Genomic DNA, 20,195 nt, shown 5'->3' on the forward strand with positions numbered 1-20,195 from the left:
GCTTTACCTAAGGAAAGCTTCAGTCATCTGATACTTGACCAACTAGCCAAAGAATTAGTCCCCAGCCTATATGGGCTGGCATTTCATCTCTTGTGGAATAGGATTTCCTAATTCAGTGCCTATAAATTGAATAATTACCCAGTGCTAGTAGTGGTGGTAATAATATTGATAGAAAATACAATTTATTGACCCTTTCCTATGTGGCAGGCACTTGGTTAATCACTTTATGTATAGTCTGCCATGTAATCATTAAAACAGCAACAATTGAGATATTATTATTCAAATATTACAGATGGGGAAACTGCAACTCAGAAGTTAATTTAGACCCAGGATCACAAATGTAGGAAACAGCTAAGCCAGGATTTAAAACTGCAACTGAGTCCAAAGCCTGTGTTCTTTTCGCAAATTAAGAGCAGTGCAGTTTGTCCTAGTCCCTGCACCAGAAAAATCAGTAGTCAGCATTGACAACAGGCTAGCTCCACCAGAAACATGTTCTGTTTCTCTGTAGGAAATAAATGTTGACAGCATTGTCAACCCTGAGAAAACTATTCTGGCACTTCCATCAGCCCCCCTTCAGATGTCCTCTTCTTGAAGGAAACTCATCTGTGTCAAAATATTGCAGGACTGGGGATATACATTTGTTTTGTAACAAGGAAGACTCTTACTTCTCCCCCTTATTTAAAGGATTCATAACTTCATGCTGTCCAAGATTCCGTAGGAAATAGATTTAAAATTCAGATTCCATCTTCTGAAGTTACTGTGTCTTTCGACCTACAATTGAATTTGGCTTGAGAGAAAACCCTATGATCAAATCATTGAAGAACTGTTCCCAGGCTCTCAGTTCTTGCTTCCCTAATGGATGGGTCTAGGGAAAGGGACAAAAGCTTTTCCACTGAGCAGAAACAATTAGCCAAAGCAATCCAGACACCTTGCCCCAGGGCTCTTTGGAATGTATATGTGAAAACCCCAGGGTCTGTCTCTTGGCCTTGTTCTGAAGTAAGTTGAAACCACGTTGGAGCCACTTCGATGGCCTTCCAGGAAAACTCCCTGTATTTGTGAGGAGAAAACAAAGTATCTTTGGACTGGAATGAATAAAAGCGTAGAGCATCTCAGTATGAGAAAAATGAGGAAGTGGCAGAACTGTGTGCTGAGATCTCCCTCTCCAAGGCATTAGGGAGTTACAGAACACAAGACAGAAAATGAATCACTAAAAGGTCACAGTGGGAGGTATGTGATGTGCTAACTTTAAGGAAATTTTGAAATGGAATCTGTGAGCAAGTCCAGAAGCCACCATTCTTTGAGGAGGGGCAGAGTTTATACCATTTAAGCAAGTCATACCCTCTATGAACCCTTATTTTCTTGCTAATTAAAAGGAGACTAGTAATGCTTGGCTACTGTCTCTTAGCACTATCAGGAGAAAAATGTGAGTTCATGTATGGTAAAATGCCCTGAAAATAACTGCAGAAAAATAGCTGAAATTATAAAAAGGGCTCTGAAATTATTATCATAGCTCTTTTGATAAACTGGGGTTGTTTTCACTGAGGAATATTCAAAATGACATCAAATAAAAACCAAGAGGCTTGATTTTGAGTTGGGCTAAAGTGTTGGGCTTGGGATGGAAGGGAAAGCCAGGGCTAAGTGAATGAGCATTAACTTGGTTTGGTCTCTGGTCAAAGGTTGGGAGAAAAGTAGATGCCAAGCTGTCCCTTTATTTTCTGTACCATTCTGGTCATGCAAACTTGAGCCCAGAAAGTAAAATGACTCATGTAACTTGCTGCTCAGGCAGCTCTATAATTGCTGCACCTGGGGCCTCTTTTGCCCAACTTGTACTCAGCTGCCTCCTAGTTTCCAGGAATGGATCCAGCCTCCAGATAAGGGAATCCACAGTCTGGGAGTCTAGCATCAACTCTGCCTGGCTGGTAACCCCACTCTGTCCTTGGCCACTCACACCAAAACTGGACTCTCTCATTTTTCTTTGGGAACTAACCTCCCCTTACCCTATCTCCACACACACTCCTTATTCCTCACCCCCCTGAAATCCATTTTCCCCCATATATTTAAATCTCTATAAATCTAGATAAGTCAGCCTAGTTTCCTTACCAACCATCCTGTTTGGGCTTGTCCTGTTCCATTCTGACAGGAAAGGCAGACAGAGCCAAGGAGCTGAAGATGAGTATGGAGGCAAGAACAGGCATAATCATTCAGAGGACCCAGTGAACCAAGACTGCAGGACCAAGCTTGCCAATTGTGCTGCATAGCTAAAGGGCACCAACTGAGAGGGCTGACAGACAGGGCATAGATATTATCTTCCCAGAGAACTCTGTATCATGAGGGTAGTTCTATGCCATGCTAAATGCTCTGTTTGCTATTGTTTCATGTCACTGTGTATGATACCCAACTAGTTCGGTGAATGAAAGACAGCTCTTGCTAACCACTTTCTAAATCTAAACCAGATCAAATAGGATAGAAGTCCCAAAGATGGGTGTCAGCTCTGGTGTCTATCTTCTTTTCATTCCTTTCTCTTTTCTCTGCCACAACTTTCCATCTCCTCCCTAGCCTCCATCAGAAAATTGTCATAGGAAAGAATTTCAGAAGCAATTAGTTTAAAAAAAGAAAGAGCCTATGTTAGCAAAAACAAAACCATATAGGCTTTGGAATCAAAGAGGCTTATATTCAAATCCTGTATTTGCTACTTCTAGCTGGAACATGTGTGTGTATGTATTTATGTGTGTGTGTGTATGTGTGTGAGGGAGGGAGAGAGAGAGAGAGAGAGAGAGAGAGAGAGAGAGAGAGAGAGAGAGAGAGAAATGAGTGCCTGACTCATCATAAACACTCAATAAAGAAAAATTTTTATCCTATTTTTGTTGATAAGGTGGCCTAGGAGATGGAAAAGTTTTTGATGTACCTTGTTGCCATGGGGAAAAATGGACTATACAAGAGTTGAAAGGGACAAGAGGATTTGGACCATGTATAAATAAAAGGTCAGAACAGTGAGACAATGCTGTGGTTCGGAGAAGGGAAATGAGAGACAAGTTAAAGATGGAGAAGATCCACCAAGGCATTTCCTGATTGCTGCTTAGAAATGGAAGCTCAGAGACAAGAGCTAAGGGTGGTTAGTAAAGAGGAATAAAGGAAAATGAAAGATATCAAACAGTGGTGCCATTTCCAGCCACTCTCAAAATGAAATGTGGATCTATATGAATTTACCAATCCAAGCACACAAAGCTCATCAGACCCTATTTGCATTATTTCCTGCTGCTTCTTTTACTTGACATTTATGTGAATTGGCTCTACAATCCATATCAAATGGCATCTTTTCAGATTTTTTTCCCACATAATCCATAGACAAAATGTGCATATAAATACATTTTATCTAATCTATAAATGTAGGGGCTCCTTCAGCTTGTAATGAATCTACATCTACCTGTGCATGTTTACATTACTTCATTCCTCTATGTCCTTTTTTTTATTTCATTACATCAGGTAACTGGGAAATTCTGAGAAAGTGTCTGCATTTTTGCAACAATGCAGTGAATGGTAGTTAAATTATTAAAAGCTGATTTCTAAAATGCTTGTTGAATGTTGATGACAAAATTCAGTCCTTTATTTATAGACAGCTTAAGATTACTTCTTAATTTTAAGAGGGAGAGGAATGGGTGGAGGGAAATTGGGAACATATATAAACATACACATAGGCAGAGAATATATATAGATAGGCATATATGGAATATACACTTTTATACTGTCCCTAAAATTACTGAGTGAAAACGTTTCAAAGGATACTAACAAAAGACCTAGAAGTTGCTGAAGAGCCTATGCATTCAGATCTATAGCCAATAAATATATAGAAATTGACTTATATGGAGGCATGCCGTGCCTAACAATTTTCCCCACTTTGGCAAGGCCAATGGACTTACATTCTGAGCTAGGTAAGTGTGTAGGTAAAAAAGACAGTTGTAATATTGAGGGTATAGCAGCCATCCCTTTATAGTTTGGCTAACAAATACTGGGAAACTAGGATCTGTGAAGTATATAGCAATCATGTAAAACACCACTACTGTCAGACTTCGTGGTCCAGTTCAGGGCTCTTTTGGAATAGTTCAATTGAGTTAGCTCATAAAGGTCTCCAAGATTGCTTCTTTTACCTTGAATGCTAGGGGTCAGGTCCTGCTGGGGAAGCCCTCAGGCACTGTAGGTGGTCCATTAACTGGTTCAACCATTAACTCCTTCATTTCCTACAAGGAGTAATTGACTGCTTTGCCCCATTGCAATTCCAAAGGCAAGAGTCTTGCCTTTTCCAAAGTGCATTCCTTCTTTACAAAAAAGCCTAGTGCCTTGACAAAGTTTAGTGCCCACATTCTTGGTGCTGTTTGGCACAGGTCATGTTCTCTGGTTGGCTTATATGGTACGTAAACACAATCCTATATGCTTATCTGTCCTCCAGGTCCCTATCTACCATGGTGTTCACTTTCTCCCTTCCCTCCCCGCCCCCAACCCTTGCCTTAGTGAACCATCATCATCTCTCATCTGAATTAGTACAGTGTCTTCTAACTAACCTCTTTGCTTTTACCCTACTCCTTCCCACTGTGCCCGGAGTCTTAACCAACCACAGCTGCTGGAGCTTTAAAATGCAAATTTGATCATATCACTTTCAGCTTAAAATTCTTCTGTGACTCTCCTTCAGAAACTAAATGCAAACTTCTTAATAGCCTACATAAAAAGGCCCCCGGGGATCTGACCTTTATCCTCTGTCTCCTGCCTCACTCCTAAAACTCCCTGCTGGCACCCTGTTCTTGAGTCATTATGCGTGACTTGCACTTCTGTAAACATAATGTATTTTCTCAAACATTTATGTATGTTCCTGCTGGTGCAATGTTTTGTTTTTTTTTTTAACCTTTTATTTTAGGTTCAGGGATACATGTGCAGATTTGTTATATAGGTAAACTGTATGTCATGGGACTTTGGTGTACAGATTATTTTGTTAACCAGGTAATAAGCATAGTATCTGATAAGTAGCTTTTCTGATCCTCTCCCTCCTTCCACCCTCCACCCTCAAGTAGGTAGGTCCCATTAACTGTTGTGTCCATGTGTTCTCATCATTCAGCTTCCTCTTATAAGTGAGAAATAAGGTATTTGGTTTTCTGTTTCTGTGTGTTTGCTAAGGATAATGGCCTCCAGCTTCATCCATGGTACTACAAAGGACATAATCTTGTTCTTTTTCATGTCTGCATAGTTTTCTATGGTGTATATGCACCACATTTTCATTTTCCAGTCTATCATTCATGGGCATTTAGGTTGATTCCATATCTTTGCTATTGTGAATAGTGCTGCAATGATTATACACATGCCTGTGTTGCTGTGGTAGAATGATTTATATTCCTTTGGGCATATACCCAATAGTGAGATTGCTGTGTCAAATGGTAATTCTAAGTTCTTTGAGTAATCACCACATACGTTTCACAATGGTTGAACTAATTTACACTCCCACTAGCAGTGCATAAGCATTCCCTTTTCTCTACAATCTTGCCAGTGTTATTTTTTTGACTTTTTATTAACAGCCATCTGACTGGTGTGAGATGGTATCTCATTGTGATTTTGATTTGCATTTCTCTAATGATTAGTGATGTGAAGCATGTTTTCATATGCTTGTTGACCGTATGAATGGCTTCTTTTGAAAAATATCTCTTCATGTCCTTTGCCCACTTTTTAATGGGGTTGTTTTTTTTCTTGTAAATTTGCTTAAGTCCCTTATAGATGATGAATATTAGACATTGTCAGATGCACAGTTTGCAACTATTTTCTACCATTCTGTAGGTTGTCTGTTCACTCTGTTGATAGCTTCTTTTGCTGTGCAGAAGCTCTTTAATTAGACCCCAATTGTCAATTTTTGCTTTTTTTCCAATTGCTTTTGATGTCTTCATTATTAAATCTTTGCCAAGTCCCGTGTGCTGAATGGTATTGCCTAGGTTGTCTTCCAGGGTTTTTATAGTTTTGGGTTTTACATTTAAGTCTTTGAACCACCTTGAGTTAATTTTTGTATATGGTGTAAGAAAGGGGTCCAGTTTCAGTCTTCTGCACATGGCTAGCCAGTTATCCTAGCACCATTTATTGAATAGGGAGTCCTTTTCCTATTGCTTGTTTTTGTCAACTTTGTCAAAGATCAGATGGTTGTAGGTGTGTGGCCTTATTTCTGGGCTCTCTGTTCTGTTGCATTGGTCTATATGTCTGTTTTTGTACCAGTACCATTCTGTAGCCCTGTGGTATAGTTTAAACTCAGGTAATTTGGTGCCTCCAGCTTTGTTCTTTTGCTTATAATTGCCTTGGCTATTTGGGCTATTTTTTTGTTACATATGAATTTTAAAATAGGTTTTTCTAGTTCTGTGAAGAATGTCATTGGTAGTTTGATTGAAATAACATTGAATCTGTACATTATTTCGGGAAGTATGGCCATTTTAATGATATTGATTCTTACTATCCATGAGCATAGGATGTTTTTCCATTTGTTTGTGTCTTCTCTGATTTCTTTAAGAAGTACTTTGTAACTCTCATTGTGGAGATCTTTTACCACCCTAGTTAGCTGTATTCCTAGGAATTTTATTCTTTTTGTAACAATTATGAATGGGATTGCATTCCTGATTTGGCTCTCAGCTTGGCTGTTGTTGGTGTCTAGGAATACTAGTGATGTTTGTGCATTGGTTTTGTATCCTGAGACTTTGCTGACATTGTTTATCAGATCAAGGAGCTTTGGGGCAGATACTATGGGGTTTTCTAGATATAGAATCATGTCACCTACAAACAGAGATAGTTTGACTTCCTCTCTTCCTATTTGGATGCCTTTTACTTATTTGTTTTGCCTGATTGCTCTGGCCAGAATTTCCAATACCATGTTGAATAAGAGTGGTGAGGGAGGACATCCTTGTCTTGTGCTGGTTTGCAAGGGGTATGCTTCCAGCTTTTGCCCATTCAATATGATGTTAACTATGGGTTAGTCATAGACAACTCTTAATATTTTGAAGTATGTTCCTTCAATGCTTACATTATTGAGGGTTGTTAACATGAAAGGATGTTGGCAATTCTAATGCCTAGAATGCCCTTCCTATCCTCTCTGCCTATGTGTTGTTATGGTAGAATGATTCTATCTCTGATTCATCTTTTTCAAAGGGTTTTATTGAGATACAATTTACATAACATGTAATTCACTAATTTAACATATGCAACTCAGTGGGTTTTAATTTGGCCATAGAGTTGTGTAACCATCACCACTATTTAATGTCAGAATATCTTGGCTTTTCCCAAAGAAAACTTGTACCCATTAGCAGATTTTCAAACTCCTGCCCTTCCTCCAACCACTGGGAACCATTATCCACTTTCGGTCTTTATTGATTTGCCTATTTCAGATTCATCTTTCAAGATTTCTCAGGTGTTGCCTCCTCTTGTTTGTCTCCCAGGCCCCAGATTTCAAATTCTGTTCTCTGGATTCCAATAATACCCTATGCAAGGCTATGTCTTAGCATTTATTCCACTAAATTTTTGCCTGCCTCCCCCAGGAAGTAACTTACTCCTCTCTGAAGCTCCAACGTCTAATACTTTGCCTGGCTCATAGGTAGTGCTCCATAGCTACTGTCTAAACAAAGGAATGACAGGGAGGGAGTGCTTTTCAACAAGTAGGTGAGAGATTAGTGAGTATATAAGCCAGACAGTGAGTGCTTCAGTGTCCATTTTTCAGCTCACTTACACTTAAATAAACTCAGCATCCACTACATTGATGTCTCTTCCATCTCTACAGTTGATGTATATGTTCCAGAACCTAGGGAAACATTTCCATAAGTGGTGTAGAAGGAATATATCCTCAGGAAATATTCATGATACGGCAGTTTAAGCTTTACTTATGGGACTAACAGCAACACTCTCAGGCCACCTTTCTGCTTAACATTTTCAATTTTCTATTCTCTCTCTCTCTCCCACCCCCACACACATTCTTTCTCCGTCCTACTCTCACTCTCCCCCACTCTCCACACACCCTCAGGATATTTGCCTTTGTTTTTAAAACACATTCTAGAATATCTCTGTTTAACAATGGTCTTAAAATTTAAAAAATACTTTGGCATGATATGTCTGAACAAAAATCCACTTTGAAAACTGTTCAATTATTCCCTTTTAATATACCACAGTTCTTTGTTCGTGATTGGATATTAAAAAGCTCATTAGCAAGGGAACATAAAACAATTTAACAACACAATAGAATATAAAGATGTTTAAAAAGAAACTGTCTTATTTTCAGCATTTTCTTGGCTAGAGGCAAATGGGGGTGCACCCTGACTCTGGCTACCATTTTGGACCTTTATATGTCTCTATGCCTTTCTCCCTGTTTCAACTTCCTCCTTCTCTTTTTATCTCTTATCATCTTCCTTGTCTCTTTTCTCCTCTATTCCCAATCTCTGTTTCTCTCCCTCTTTTTCAATTTTCTCCTCTGCCCATTCTGCTGCTTAAGGCTTTTTTTTTAAATGTTTCACCTTCTGTTTCTCCTCCACTTTCTCTTTCATTCTTCCTGACTAACCTATTTTCTCTTTCTTTCCTGCTGTTCTTTTCACACACGTAGGATGAGGTAGGAAAGGCACATTGGTGGGGCATGAGCAAGAAAAGAGAGGGAGAGAGACTAACAATGGGGCTGTCTTTCGCCTACCCCATCATCTGCCACCAAAGGAAATATGCACTGGTCTAAAATCACCCATATTTCTTCCCCTTTAAGGTTAGGCATGTAACCTCTCTGTGCTTCATTTTGTCCTCTAAAAAATTAAAGCAAAATAATACCTTCCCAGACTACCTCTCAAAGATGTTAGGGGCAAACCTGGGAATGAATATGAAAAATAATGAAAAGAAACAGACCCCTGTGATTGTGAAGCACCGAGGAGGAAAGGGTGGGAGGATGACGGCCTTGCACTGCATAGGGATCCAATTAACTGAGGATTGCAGTTCTTACCCTTTTGAGGAATGTGTTTCTTTTCACTTTGTTCTACTCACCAAATCACTTGGTTGTCTGTGTACCTCGTTTGAATGTTCTTAGTGTCTTCAGAGGGGAAGGATAACTTGCTCCTTTGTATGCTGTTGATTTTTATCCCTTCCTTTTCTCTTGCCTTGGGCTAGCAAACGGAACCTCCAGCAGCCAGCTCTCTACCCCCAAGTCTAAGCAGTCTCCCATCTCTACGCCCACCAGTCCTGGCAGCCTCCGGAAGCACAAGGTATTATGTCTCTTATACCTTACTAAACCTCTTTGCACTCGGAGTTTCCTGAATGGCTGGGTGAAAGTTTTCTCTTCCATTCTAACTCAACAGCACATTAAGGCCAGAAATTTTCTTCATCTGGCTCCATTAGCTTGAAGTTCTGGAAATCCAAGCAGGGAGCAAGCTTCTAGTCACTTTTATTTATTCCTCCAATTCCTGGTTTATTTATTTCCTGCTACATTTTAGCACTTCTTCCAAAGGGTCTCCAAAAGGTCTCCAAAGCTAATGAGGTAACCAAACCATGTTTTGGGACATGGGTTGAGCACTTGTCTCCCCAGTTCAGAGACATAGCAAAGGGGGTCTTCAGAGCACTTTATGTCACCAGGCATCAGTCAGTGGAAATGACAAAGATAGCAGTCCCAAAAAGTTGCACTGAGTTCCTTACTCCATTTAGATTTACTGGACATCAACAAATGAATAGCTCCTCGCTTCACTGTGTACTCTTCATTACCATGCAGATTCTGGTGCAGTGTAGGAAGAGAGTACATATACACATTGCATCAGCCATGGCCACCATGTATACTCCTTAAGGTATTACAAATAAATATATCATTAAATAACAGAAGCACGTCAATTCTCTAGCCCCAAACAGATTCTCACCCAGAAATCTCAGTGTGGAAAATCTGGAGTGATCACTGTCTTGAACCTCTTACACTTAAGGCAGTGTTAATGTGGCTTCTTTTCTGATTACCATACTGTGGAGCAACTTCTTCTAGCCTCCTTTTATTTTTTTCCTGCTCACAAGACTTGATGTGAGATGGTAAAAGGTAAAGAGCCACCAATATGGCTAACTGCATCTCAGAGCCAGAGATGGTCAGAGCTGGAAAACACCATCGATGGAGATAAATTAGTTTTACTTGATTCTCTAATCTTATGAGGTTTGACATTTTACAAATGAGAAGGTTGAGAGCCAGAAAGTTTAAGTTACTTACTGGGGTAACATACCTAGGTACGAGAGTGATACTCAAGTCACCATCAGTGGTATGCTGCAGCCAGCTCACACTAGGTGGTGAGAGCTGATTGTGTACATTGCTTCTCAACCCTGTATTAAGTGACACCATGTTTGTAACTTGAATTTGGCCATGGTGGGAATATTTACACCATGGAAATTAACAAATACTGTAAGTCAAGGTTGTTTTTTCTCACAGAAAGTTGCTAAACATTTAACAGCACACCACTGCCTGACATTCATTTTTATTTTCTTTTTTCTATATCAGTCTTTTAATTTCCTGGCTAATCTGGCTATTGCCTGCCCCATAATTTCTAATGTCTGTTCCATTGCTTTAATGACCTCTTTAACTTCTGCTATTGAACCTTCCAGAACTTTCTCATTGTCCTGCTGAGCTATTTCATTTCCCCAAAGAAGTATTCGCTGAACTCTGTGTAACCAGTGTTACCTAGAGATTATGAGATGGATGAAAATTGTTTTTACAGGGGCTTTTAATTATTCTTTGCTGCGCAGCAAAGCTTGTAAATATGGACATGCCAAGATGGGAATAGTCTACTTCTGTCATTCCACTGTCCACACAGCATCTCCTACACAACCCAGTTTCTTACTATATCTTTGCCCTATGCCTTTCTGCCCCTACCTTCCTTCTGGGAAGCATGACTTACCCTAGCATATTCCATCGGTACCTTCCCTAAAGTGTGAAGGCAGCTGGGACATTTGGTCTGCACACTCAAGTCATTCGGTTTTTCAACTGACATGTTCAGGTCATTTAGGCGAGGACCCTCCATCCGTAAGCCCACCAAGGTGAGTGTTTGTATTGTTAAACTATTTTTCCTGGTTGGGCTTGCAGGCACTTATGACTCAATTCTAACAATTGAAGGACTAGAACAAGCTCACAGGTGGCAGCATTGTCAGAGCTTCACAGTTTTCTTAACTGTGGAATTTTCAGTGTTTCATTTTAGTTTGAAAATTACTTTTTAAAGACAGTTAAGCAAGCAAATGTTAGTAACACATTATATCATTTTCTAGAGCAAGCTTTTAAATAAACATTTAAATTTGGTATAATTCTTACTATTTTTATAGCTCTTTATTTTTATATCCTTTCAAACTTACAGAAGAGTTGCAAAAATAATAAACAACTTATGTATCTCTTTACAGGGATTCACTAGTTGTTTATATTTTGCCTCATTTACTTATTTCTTATGTTCTTTCTCTATATATATGTGTGTATATATATACACATATATAATATATATAGACACATACACAAATAAATACATAGTACATATTATTTTTTCTGAACCGTTTGAGATTAACATCACAGGCAAACAGTATGCCTCTTTACCCCTCAATATGTCAGTATGTAGTTCCTCAGAACAAGGAATTTTTTTCTTTCATAGCCATAACACAACCATCAAAATCAGGAAATTTAACATTTGCACAAAACTATTATATACTCTACAGTCCATATTCAAACTTTATCATTTGCTTTAATAATCTTCTTTTTCTGGTCCAAAATCCAATCTAGAATCACACGTTGCAAGTTCTCATGTCCTTTTAGTTTTGTTTGATTTGGAAAAGTTCCTGAGACTCTCTATCTCTCAGTACAGTATATTTTAGAAATAAAGAGTACAGGCCAGTTATATGGTGAAATGCTTTTCAATTTGGGCTTGTCTGATATTTCATTGTGAATACATTCAGATTCTGAATTTGGGGCAGGAACATCATAGTAGTGATGTTGTATCCTCTCAGTACATACTAAGAGAAGCAATAGCATCATGCTTACACTACCAGTAATGGAGATTGAACTGGTTTTTCTGAATAAGCTAAAAAGCTTGTGACCTTGTGTCAGTCCCCCTGGGTCTCAGGTCCTAGATTCATGCTTCTCCTTTCACACAGCTACCTGAACCTTAGCACCATAAAGTCTCTGGGCAGCAGGCCTGAGCAGATCTCATATGAACTTCCGGAAACTGGACCTGAAAGGTGTGAGTCATGATGGAGACAGGAAGCAGATGGCTGAGGCCATGACTTTCCTCCTGCACAATTGGAAACAAACTTGAAGTCCCAGCATCCCTTTGGTAACTTTTGATGGCTGTGGCGGGACCCTAAGCTGTAATCAGCCTCTTGGCTTCTTCTCTTAAGCAGTTCATGAAGAATCTTTTTTAATGCAGCTGCAATGGGGTTAGCCAAAGTCCGCATACTCAAGTGTCACAATATGGACATGAAGTAAATCCTTGGATAGCTAATGAGAACAACATTTTGCATTTTCATACTGTTTTTTTTCTATTGCACAGCCATTTTCTCATTTACCCTTGTGATATCCCTGTGAAAGAGACAGGACACATAGCATTTTCCTTTTACAGATGAGAAAAAAGAGGTGCAGAGAAAAGACAGTCCCAATATGATTCAGCAAAAATTTATTAAGTATCGCCTTTGGAGAAAGTACACAGTAAAGATTTTTTTTTTAAATCTAGAAACATAAGGAAACTCTTTGATTTATTTAATTTTTAAAATTTCAGATGAGTGATTGCACCAATGGGTTGAAATTTGGAGGCATTTTATATGCAAAGTTGTCTAGAGACCAGAGGAAAGTATATTCAACATATTATTTGAAGGTATAACTAATGTTATTTAAATATACATTCTCCTCTGTTTCCAGACTTCTTTTGCCTTCTTGTAAGCGCTTGGAGAGGCCCTTTGATCAATGAAGCAGGGTCCTGATCCTTAAATCACAAATGCAACTAACTCTAATATTAAAGTGGCTTTGGGTAGTGTGATCAAAAGCTAACGAAAGGACTGCATGAGCACAAAGGAGGGTAGGAAAGGCATCCTACTGCGGAAGGGTGGGAGATAGGGAAAGCTTTTCACAGAGGTGACATTTGAGTGGCTGGTGAAGAGAACAGGCATGCCAGCTTTAAAAAAAAGTCACCAAGAACAAAATCACACCATCATAAAAGTACAGGACACGTTTGGGAAATAGAAAACTCAGACTAAACGCCAGATTTCTCAAAACTCCTCCCTGTCTTCCTTTGGACTATAAGCTCCTTGGACCAGAGACCAACTTTTTGTTTTCTCTAACACAATAGTATCGCCAGCACAGCTGTATTTGTTACAAACATTTTGTTCTGTAGGGCTCCAAGGGACTAAGCAAATGAATTTCAGGTGCAAATTATTTGTATTGTTAAGCAATATGGTATGTTTCTGTATTTCTACATATCAATCAACAAAAACAGAATGTTGAGATAATTCCTTTTCCAGAACATTGTTCTACCCATACAAGAAAATACATTTTGAATACAAAATAAATTGACAGAGGCACAGCATTCAGAAGTTCATAATTATGCCTAGTTCTATGAATTATCTCCATATCCTACATCTCACGCCATTCATTCAGAGTCTCACAGCAGCAACAAGTGGAATCTCTTTAGGATTCTACCCTCTGGCCTTAACCCCGCTTCCTTCAGAGTCTTCAGATAATTTTTTCCACCAACCAAGCAACTCCATTTAAGTGTCCATCACATGAATAATGCTAAAGCCCAGTGGTTCAGTGTGCTGGTACTCAAAGTGGCTTCCTTATTATTAAAAGGTCCTTTTATACTGCTTAAAAAATACCCAGGGAGTTCACTAACTTGACAATGTCTGTCCCATTTCTCTTGCTTTCGTGTAACTAAAGAAAAAAAAATAGAATCATTGCATTTTATAGAATTTTGGAACTAGAAGAAACCTTAAAGATCTTCCTCAATTTTAAAATCTGGAAGCAAGGGCCCTGAAAAGGGAAGTTAAATGGCAGAGGTAGTCCTAGAATCTAAGTCTCCAGACTCTTCATCCTGTGCTTTTTCTATTACAGTATTGTTTCATCATATACAAGTTTAACTTAATGGAATGCATCAATAGTCACAACATAGTAATAGAGCAAACAACTATAAAACTGTCTCTTACATTTGTACATGTCATTACGTCCTGAATATCACTATGTACGTATATATGCATACACACACACAAGCATATTGCTGTATATGGCTGCATTTTCAGAAGTGACATAAACAGTATTTAATTGTCAATATAAAGGATTTTCAAAGGTACTTTAAAAAATAACAGCTTATTGAGATAATTCACATAGTATAGAAGTCACTCCTCTAAAGTGTACAATTTGGTGGTTTTTAACGTAATTTAGTATGCCACTATCTACTTTTAAAATATATTCATCACCCGCAAAATAAACCCCTTACCTGTTAGCAGTCACAGCCCCTTCCCCTTCAATCCAACCTCTGGCAGCCAACCATCAGTTCTGTTTCTATGGGCTAGCATATCTGAAACATTTCATATAAATTTCTCTCTGAAAACTGCTTTAGCTGCATCCTATAAGTTTTGGTGTGTTGTGATTTCATTTTCCTTTATCTCAAGGTATTTTCTAATTTTTCTTGTGATTTCATTTTTGACTCACTGGTTACTCATCAATGTGCTGTTTAATTTTAACACATATATAAATTTCCTGAATATCTTTCCATTATTGTTTCTAATTTAATTCCACTGTAGCCAAAGAATATAATTTGTATCATTTAAATCCTTTTAAATTTATTGAGAATTGTTTTATGGCCTACCATATGATCTATCCTGGAGAATGTTCCATGGGCACTTGAAAAGAATATGTATTCTGCTCTCGTTGGATAGAGTATTCCATAGATGTGTATTTGTTTATAGTATTGTTCAAGTCCTCTATTCACTCGTTGGTCTTCTATCTAGTTGTTCTACCCATTATTGAAAGTGGGATATTTAAGTATTCAACTAATATACTTGAATTATTTCTACTTTCAATTCCAACAGTTTTTGCTTCATGTATTCTGGTACTCTGTTAAGATACATAAATATTTATATTTATGTTTTCTGGATATATTGACTCTTTTTATCATTATAAAATGTTTTTCTTTGTCTCTAGTAATAATTTTTGTCTTACAGTCTATTTTTTTCTGACATCAGTATAGCAATTCTAGCTCTCTTCTAGTTATTGACTGCATGGTAAATATTTTTCCATCATTTTGCTTTCAACATATTTGTGAGTTTGATTCTAGATTGTTTCTCTTTTAAACAGCATAGAGTTGGATCATGTTTTTAAAAATCTATTTTGCAGTCTCTGCCTTTAATTGGATTGCTTTACCTACTTATGTTTAATATAATTACTGGTAAAGTAGAAATTACATCTACCATTTTGCTATTTTCTGCATATATCATTTTTTGTTCATTACTCAGTGCTTGCCTTTTATGTGTTAAATGTATTTTTCTAGTGCACCATTTTAATTCCCTTGTTGTATTTCTACTAATTTTATTTTGAGTAATTTTTTTAGCGGTTTCCTTGTGGATTACAATTCACATTTTAATACACTATTTAAGATTAATACAAACTTGATTTAAATTGTATATAAAAATTTTTCTGTAGCATACCTCTGTTTCTTTCCCTCTCCTTTGTTCTCTTACTGACATACAAATTACATCTTTATACATAATAAGTTCATCAACAGATTCTTATAATTACTGGTTCATGTAGTTGTCTTTTGAAATAAGCCAGACACAGAAAGAAAAATATTTTATGACCTCATTGTGGGATCTAAAAATAAAGGTCAAATATATAGAGATGGAGAATAAAACAGAGGCTACCAGCAGCTGGGGACAGAAGGGGAAGAAATAAGGAGACAGGTTAAAGGATCCAAAGTAGCAGATGTGTAGGATGAACACATCTAGAGATATAATGTAAAATATGAGGACTATAGGTAATAAAATTGTATTAGGGAGTAAGTAGATTTTAGCTGCTCTTGTCAGCAAGAAAAAAAAAAAAACTATTTGTTTTACTATAGTAACTACTTTACTATCTATATGTATCCCATAACATCATGTTGCAAACTTCAAATATACACAGTAAAATTTATTTTTTAAAAAAGAAAGAGTTACGAAAATAAATTTGTACTGACTTTTGTGTTTGCTTACACATTTACTATTCTTTTAGTTATGTGGATTTGAATTACTTTCAAGTATCCTTTAATTTCTCTGTGGATGATTCTCTTTGTATTCTTCTGCGGACAGGTCTGCTAGCAATGAATTTTTTGTGTCTATCTGGGAATGCTTTAATTTCTTCTTTATTTGTGATAATGATAATTTTGAATGAAAAAGATAATTTTGTTTGCTTTCCTTAAATGCCTTGATCCAGTAAGACTCCAAGCCTTTGCCGAGGGGCTCTGTTCCTGTGTTGGGACATGATTTCAACGCTCTGCCAGGCACTTTACAACTCCACCTTAGCATTCTCTTGCTGCTTGGACAGGGCCTCAGGGTTAGCCAGTGTGGAGAGATTAGGGCCATCTCATTTCTTTTCTAAGAATACACCCAGTCCTGAACTTGTGCCTGGCCTTCTAGATTCCCAGGAATATGTCTGAGCTTTTCAAAGATCCCTATAGGTATATTATTCTACGTCTATTATCCCTATAGACACATTATTCCTTTTAAGGTTTTCAGCAGCTTGATTTGCCGCAACTTTTGCCCTCCTCCTCATACAGCTACAATTTTTAAACAATTGCAACTGATCAATGTCCCTTGAAAAGGCTGTTCAGAGAGTGTGCTCTGAGTCAGGTTAAAAAAAGAAGAACCTGGCAAATGGGAGTTTCCAGGGAGCTACCGCACAGGCCAAAGAGTGACAATTCTCTGGGAATGGGTTATTTGGGGAGCTCCAAATCCCCAACTGCATCCTCTAGTAACTACTAGGTTGCTGTTTTTCACAGGTACTGTAGTTGTGACTGTTTTTCAAAGCTACCATGGAGCTGGAGAGAGGGAAGATGGAAATAGGGCAAGTCGAAACACCAAAAATCTTAGTATTTTTACAGGATTCATCAGTTTTTCTTCAACACTGTTTGGACTGTTGCAAGTTTTTGGTTAATTTTTAGAGTCCTGAAAAAGTTAATTTTGACAATTTTTCCAGTGTTACTGCATTTTTTGAGGAACAGATTTTCAGAGGGTCTTATGCCACCTTTCTGGAAGTCCAGAGCTCAAAGATACTTCTGACTATGTTCACTTTACTCCCGTACTTCAGAATTAATCCCTTCAGAGATGCAACTACTTTGTATGCCACTTTGCCTCAATTCCATTTTACAAATATTTGTTGCATTTCTAGTATTTCCTTGGTATTGTACATCCTACCTGTTTATCAGTTTTCTAAGAAACTTTTGTTGGGTAGTTTTGAACAGGGATGCTGAATCCTGCCTGTGCCTTGGTTATTTCTGCATGGATGACCCCCCCCAATCTAAAATATGTTTTTTACATATTTAAAGGGTTGTAAAAGAGCAAAATCCAAACAAACATTGAAGAATGTGTGACAGAGACCACATGTGACCAGCAAAGAAAATTTAAAATATTTACTATCTAACCTTTTACAGAAAAATTTGCCAACCCCTGACTTACAGTGAAGGAATGGTAGGTTGACGAGACCTGAGTGTATTAGCTGTAGTTGCCTTTGTTGTGTTTTTTAATCATTCAATATTCCTTTAGGACTCCCAAATTATAGTCTCAGAGCTGGAAGAAACCTTACATATTGTTCACTGATAAAGAAACCAATACTCAAAGGCTTGTTCAGTGTCATAGCATTAATTATCCAGGACTAAACCTTAGGTTTCTGATTATGCTTTACTCCTCTTTTCATTCTAAGGTACCTACAAGTTTTCCTGTCACTTCTTTCTCAGCAAAAAGCATTTCCAATGTTAGATAAATTCTCAATGTTAGATAAATAAGTCCTTCTCCCCTCCACTCTTGTCCCTCTTCCTCATTTCTGCTTTTGTCTCCACCTTAAGGAGAAGCTGTGTTCTCCAATTTTATTGAACAATCCTCTACTGAAGTTCTTGTCCTTATGATACTAAAGCAGTGGCAAGGCAGTGGGGTTGAGGGTGCTGTAAAGTAGCTACGGAATTGATTCTGTGTTTTCCAGTTCTCTTTGGTATCTTGCCGATAGCATGTATGGAGAAAATGTGATTTTCATATTGTGTTCCATTTGCGGAAGATGAGAAGGGTAGAACTGAGTGAGATTTTGCCATGTATTGGGCTTCCATGCAAGATTTAATTTGAATAGAGGATTTAAAGGGGGAGAGAGAGGCAGGAAGGAAGAGAAAGAGAGGGAGAGAGTTAAAAACCATGAATTTAGACCATAGATTGAGAAATCACAAGGATCTTCAAATAAAGCACTTGGAGCAATGGGAAAAATCAGTGCCATGTCATCTCCAGTCCACCATCTCCTCAAGACAGAGATAAGGCTTGGGGCAGTATTGGATCCAGGAATCCCAACTCCTAGAAGCATCAGAAAATAAGTTGAAAGTAGGTAGATGTGGTACATTTTCCCAGCTATCATTTATTCAGGGCCTGAAAATTCTCTGGAAGATTGAAATGAAACTACATATGTATTCACAACAGATTTTGACAAGGGTGCAAATGTCAGTCAATGGAGGAAAGACAAGTCTTTTCAATAAATGCTGCTGGAGCAGCTGAATATCCATAGGCAACAAACAAATAGAAGTGTCCTGGATAGGGAAAATGTGGCACATATACACCATGGAATATTATGCAGCCATCAAAAACGATGAGTTTGGGTCCTTTGTGGGGACATGGATGAACCTGGAAACCATCATTATCAGCAAACTGACAGAGTAGCAGAAGATCAAACACCGCATGTTCTCACTCATAGGAGGGTGTTGAACGATGAGAGCACATGGACAAAGGGAGGGGAGCACTACACACTGGGGTCAGTTGGGGGGAGATAGGGGAGGGACGGTGGGGGGTGGGGAGCTGGGGGGGGATAGCAGGGGGAGAAAGCCACATGTAGGTGATGGGGAGGAAGAATTCTTAGATTTGACAACAAAAGTAAAATCCATAAATTAAAAACTGATAAATTGGGTAAATTGGACCTCATCAAAATTAAAAATGTTTGCTCTGTCAAAGACCCTGCAAAAGGTGTGAAGATGTGAAAAGACAAGATAAAGACAAGAAAATATTTGCAACCCAATATCTAATTAAAGGCTTATTTAAAGAATGTAAAATAACTGTTAAAACTTACCAGTAAGAAAAAAATCTAATTCAGAAATGAATAAAATCATGAAGAAACATTTCATTGAGGAAGAAATACAGCTGAAAACTAAGCACATGAAAAGATGTTAAATATCATTAGCCACCAGGGAAATGTAAATTATAACCACAATGAGATATCAGCACAAATCCACAAGAATGAGTAAAATAAAAAAAAATAGTGAAAACATCAATATTGGAGAGGATGTGGAGAAACTGAATTACTAATACTTTGCTGTTGGGAGGTGAGACTGTAAATGGTACTGCCACACTGGAAAGCAATATGGCATTCCTTACAAAACTGAACATGCAATTACCATATGACTCAGCAATTTTACTCCTGAGTGTCTGTCCCAAAGAAATGAAAATGTATGATCACACACAAACTTATACAGTATAGGAATGTTTACAGCAGCTTTACTTGCAATAGCCCAAAACTTCAATCATTCAACGTGTGCTTCAGCAGGTGAGTGGCTAAACAAACTGTGGTACATCTATACCGTAGAATATTGCTCAGCAACATAAAGGAGCAAACTCTTGATACATAATGGCTTACACGAGTCTCCAGGGAATTATGCTGAATGAAAACAGCCAATCCCAAATGGTATATACTGTATGGTTTCATTCATATAACATTCTTGAAATTCTAAAATTACACAGATAGGAAACAGATTATTGGTTGCCAGGGCTCAGGGATGAGGGGAGGGTTGGATGGAGCTCTAATGGGGTAGCACAAGGGGGCCTTGTGGTGAAGGTACAGTTCCATATCTTGACTATGGTGATGGTCACACAAATATACACACATGATAAAATTGCACAGGACTACACACACACACATACACACCTCACACACAAATTATTGCATGTTAAGCTGCAAG

General features: G+C 38.1%; 1 protein-coding gene across 7 annotated transcripts in view; it reads left to right on the plus strand.

Annotated features, from left to right (window-relative positions):
- DCX (doublecortin) overlaps nucleotides 1-20,195 on the plus strand; it is a 116,280-nt gene that overhangs the window by 87,890 nt on the left and 8,195 nt on the right. For 3 of the 7 annotated variants that reach the window (XM_037729090.1, XM_037729092.1, XM_037729091.1), the window contains exon 6: nucleotides 9,145-9,242. The exons of 2 other annotated variants lie outside the window; for them this stretch is intronic. In XM_037729090.1, the coding sequence (XP_037585018.1) occupies nucleotides 9,145-9,242 (98 nt within the window). The remainder of the gene's footprint in view (nucleotides 1-9,144; nucleotides 9,243-20,195) is intronic. 2 more of the 7 variants (XM_017502151.2, XM_017502152.2) reach the window with 1 other exon arrangement.

The sequence above is a fragment of the Cebus imitator genome, unplaced genomic scaffold, assembly GCF_001604975.1.
Source record: "Cebus imitator isolate Cc_AM_T3 unplaced genomic scaffold, Cebus_imitator-1.0 Scaffold292, whole genome shotgun sequence".
NCBI lineage: Eukaryota > Metazoa > Chordata > Mammalia > Primates > Cebidae > Cebus > Cebus imitator.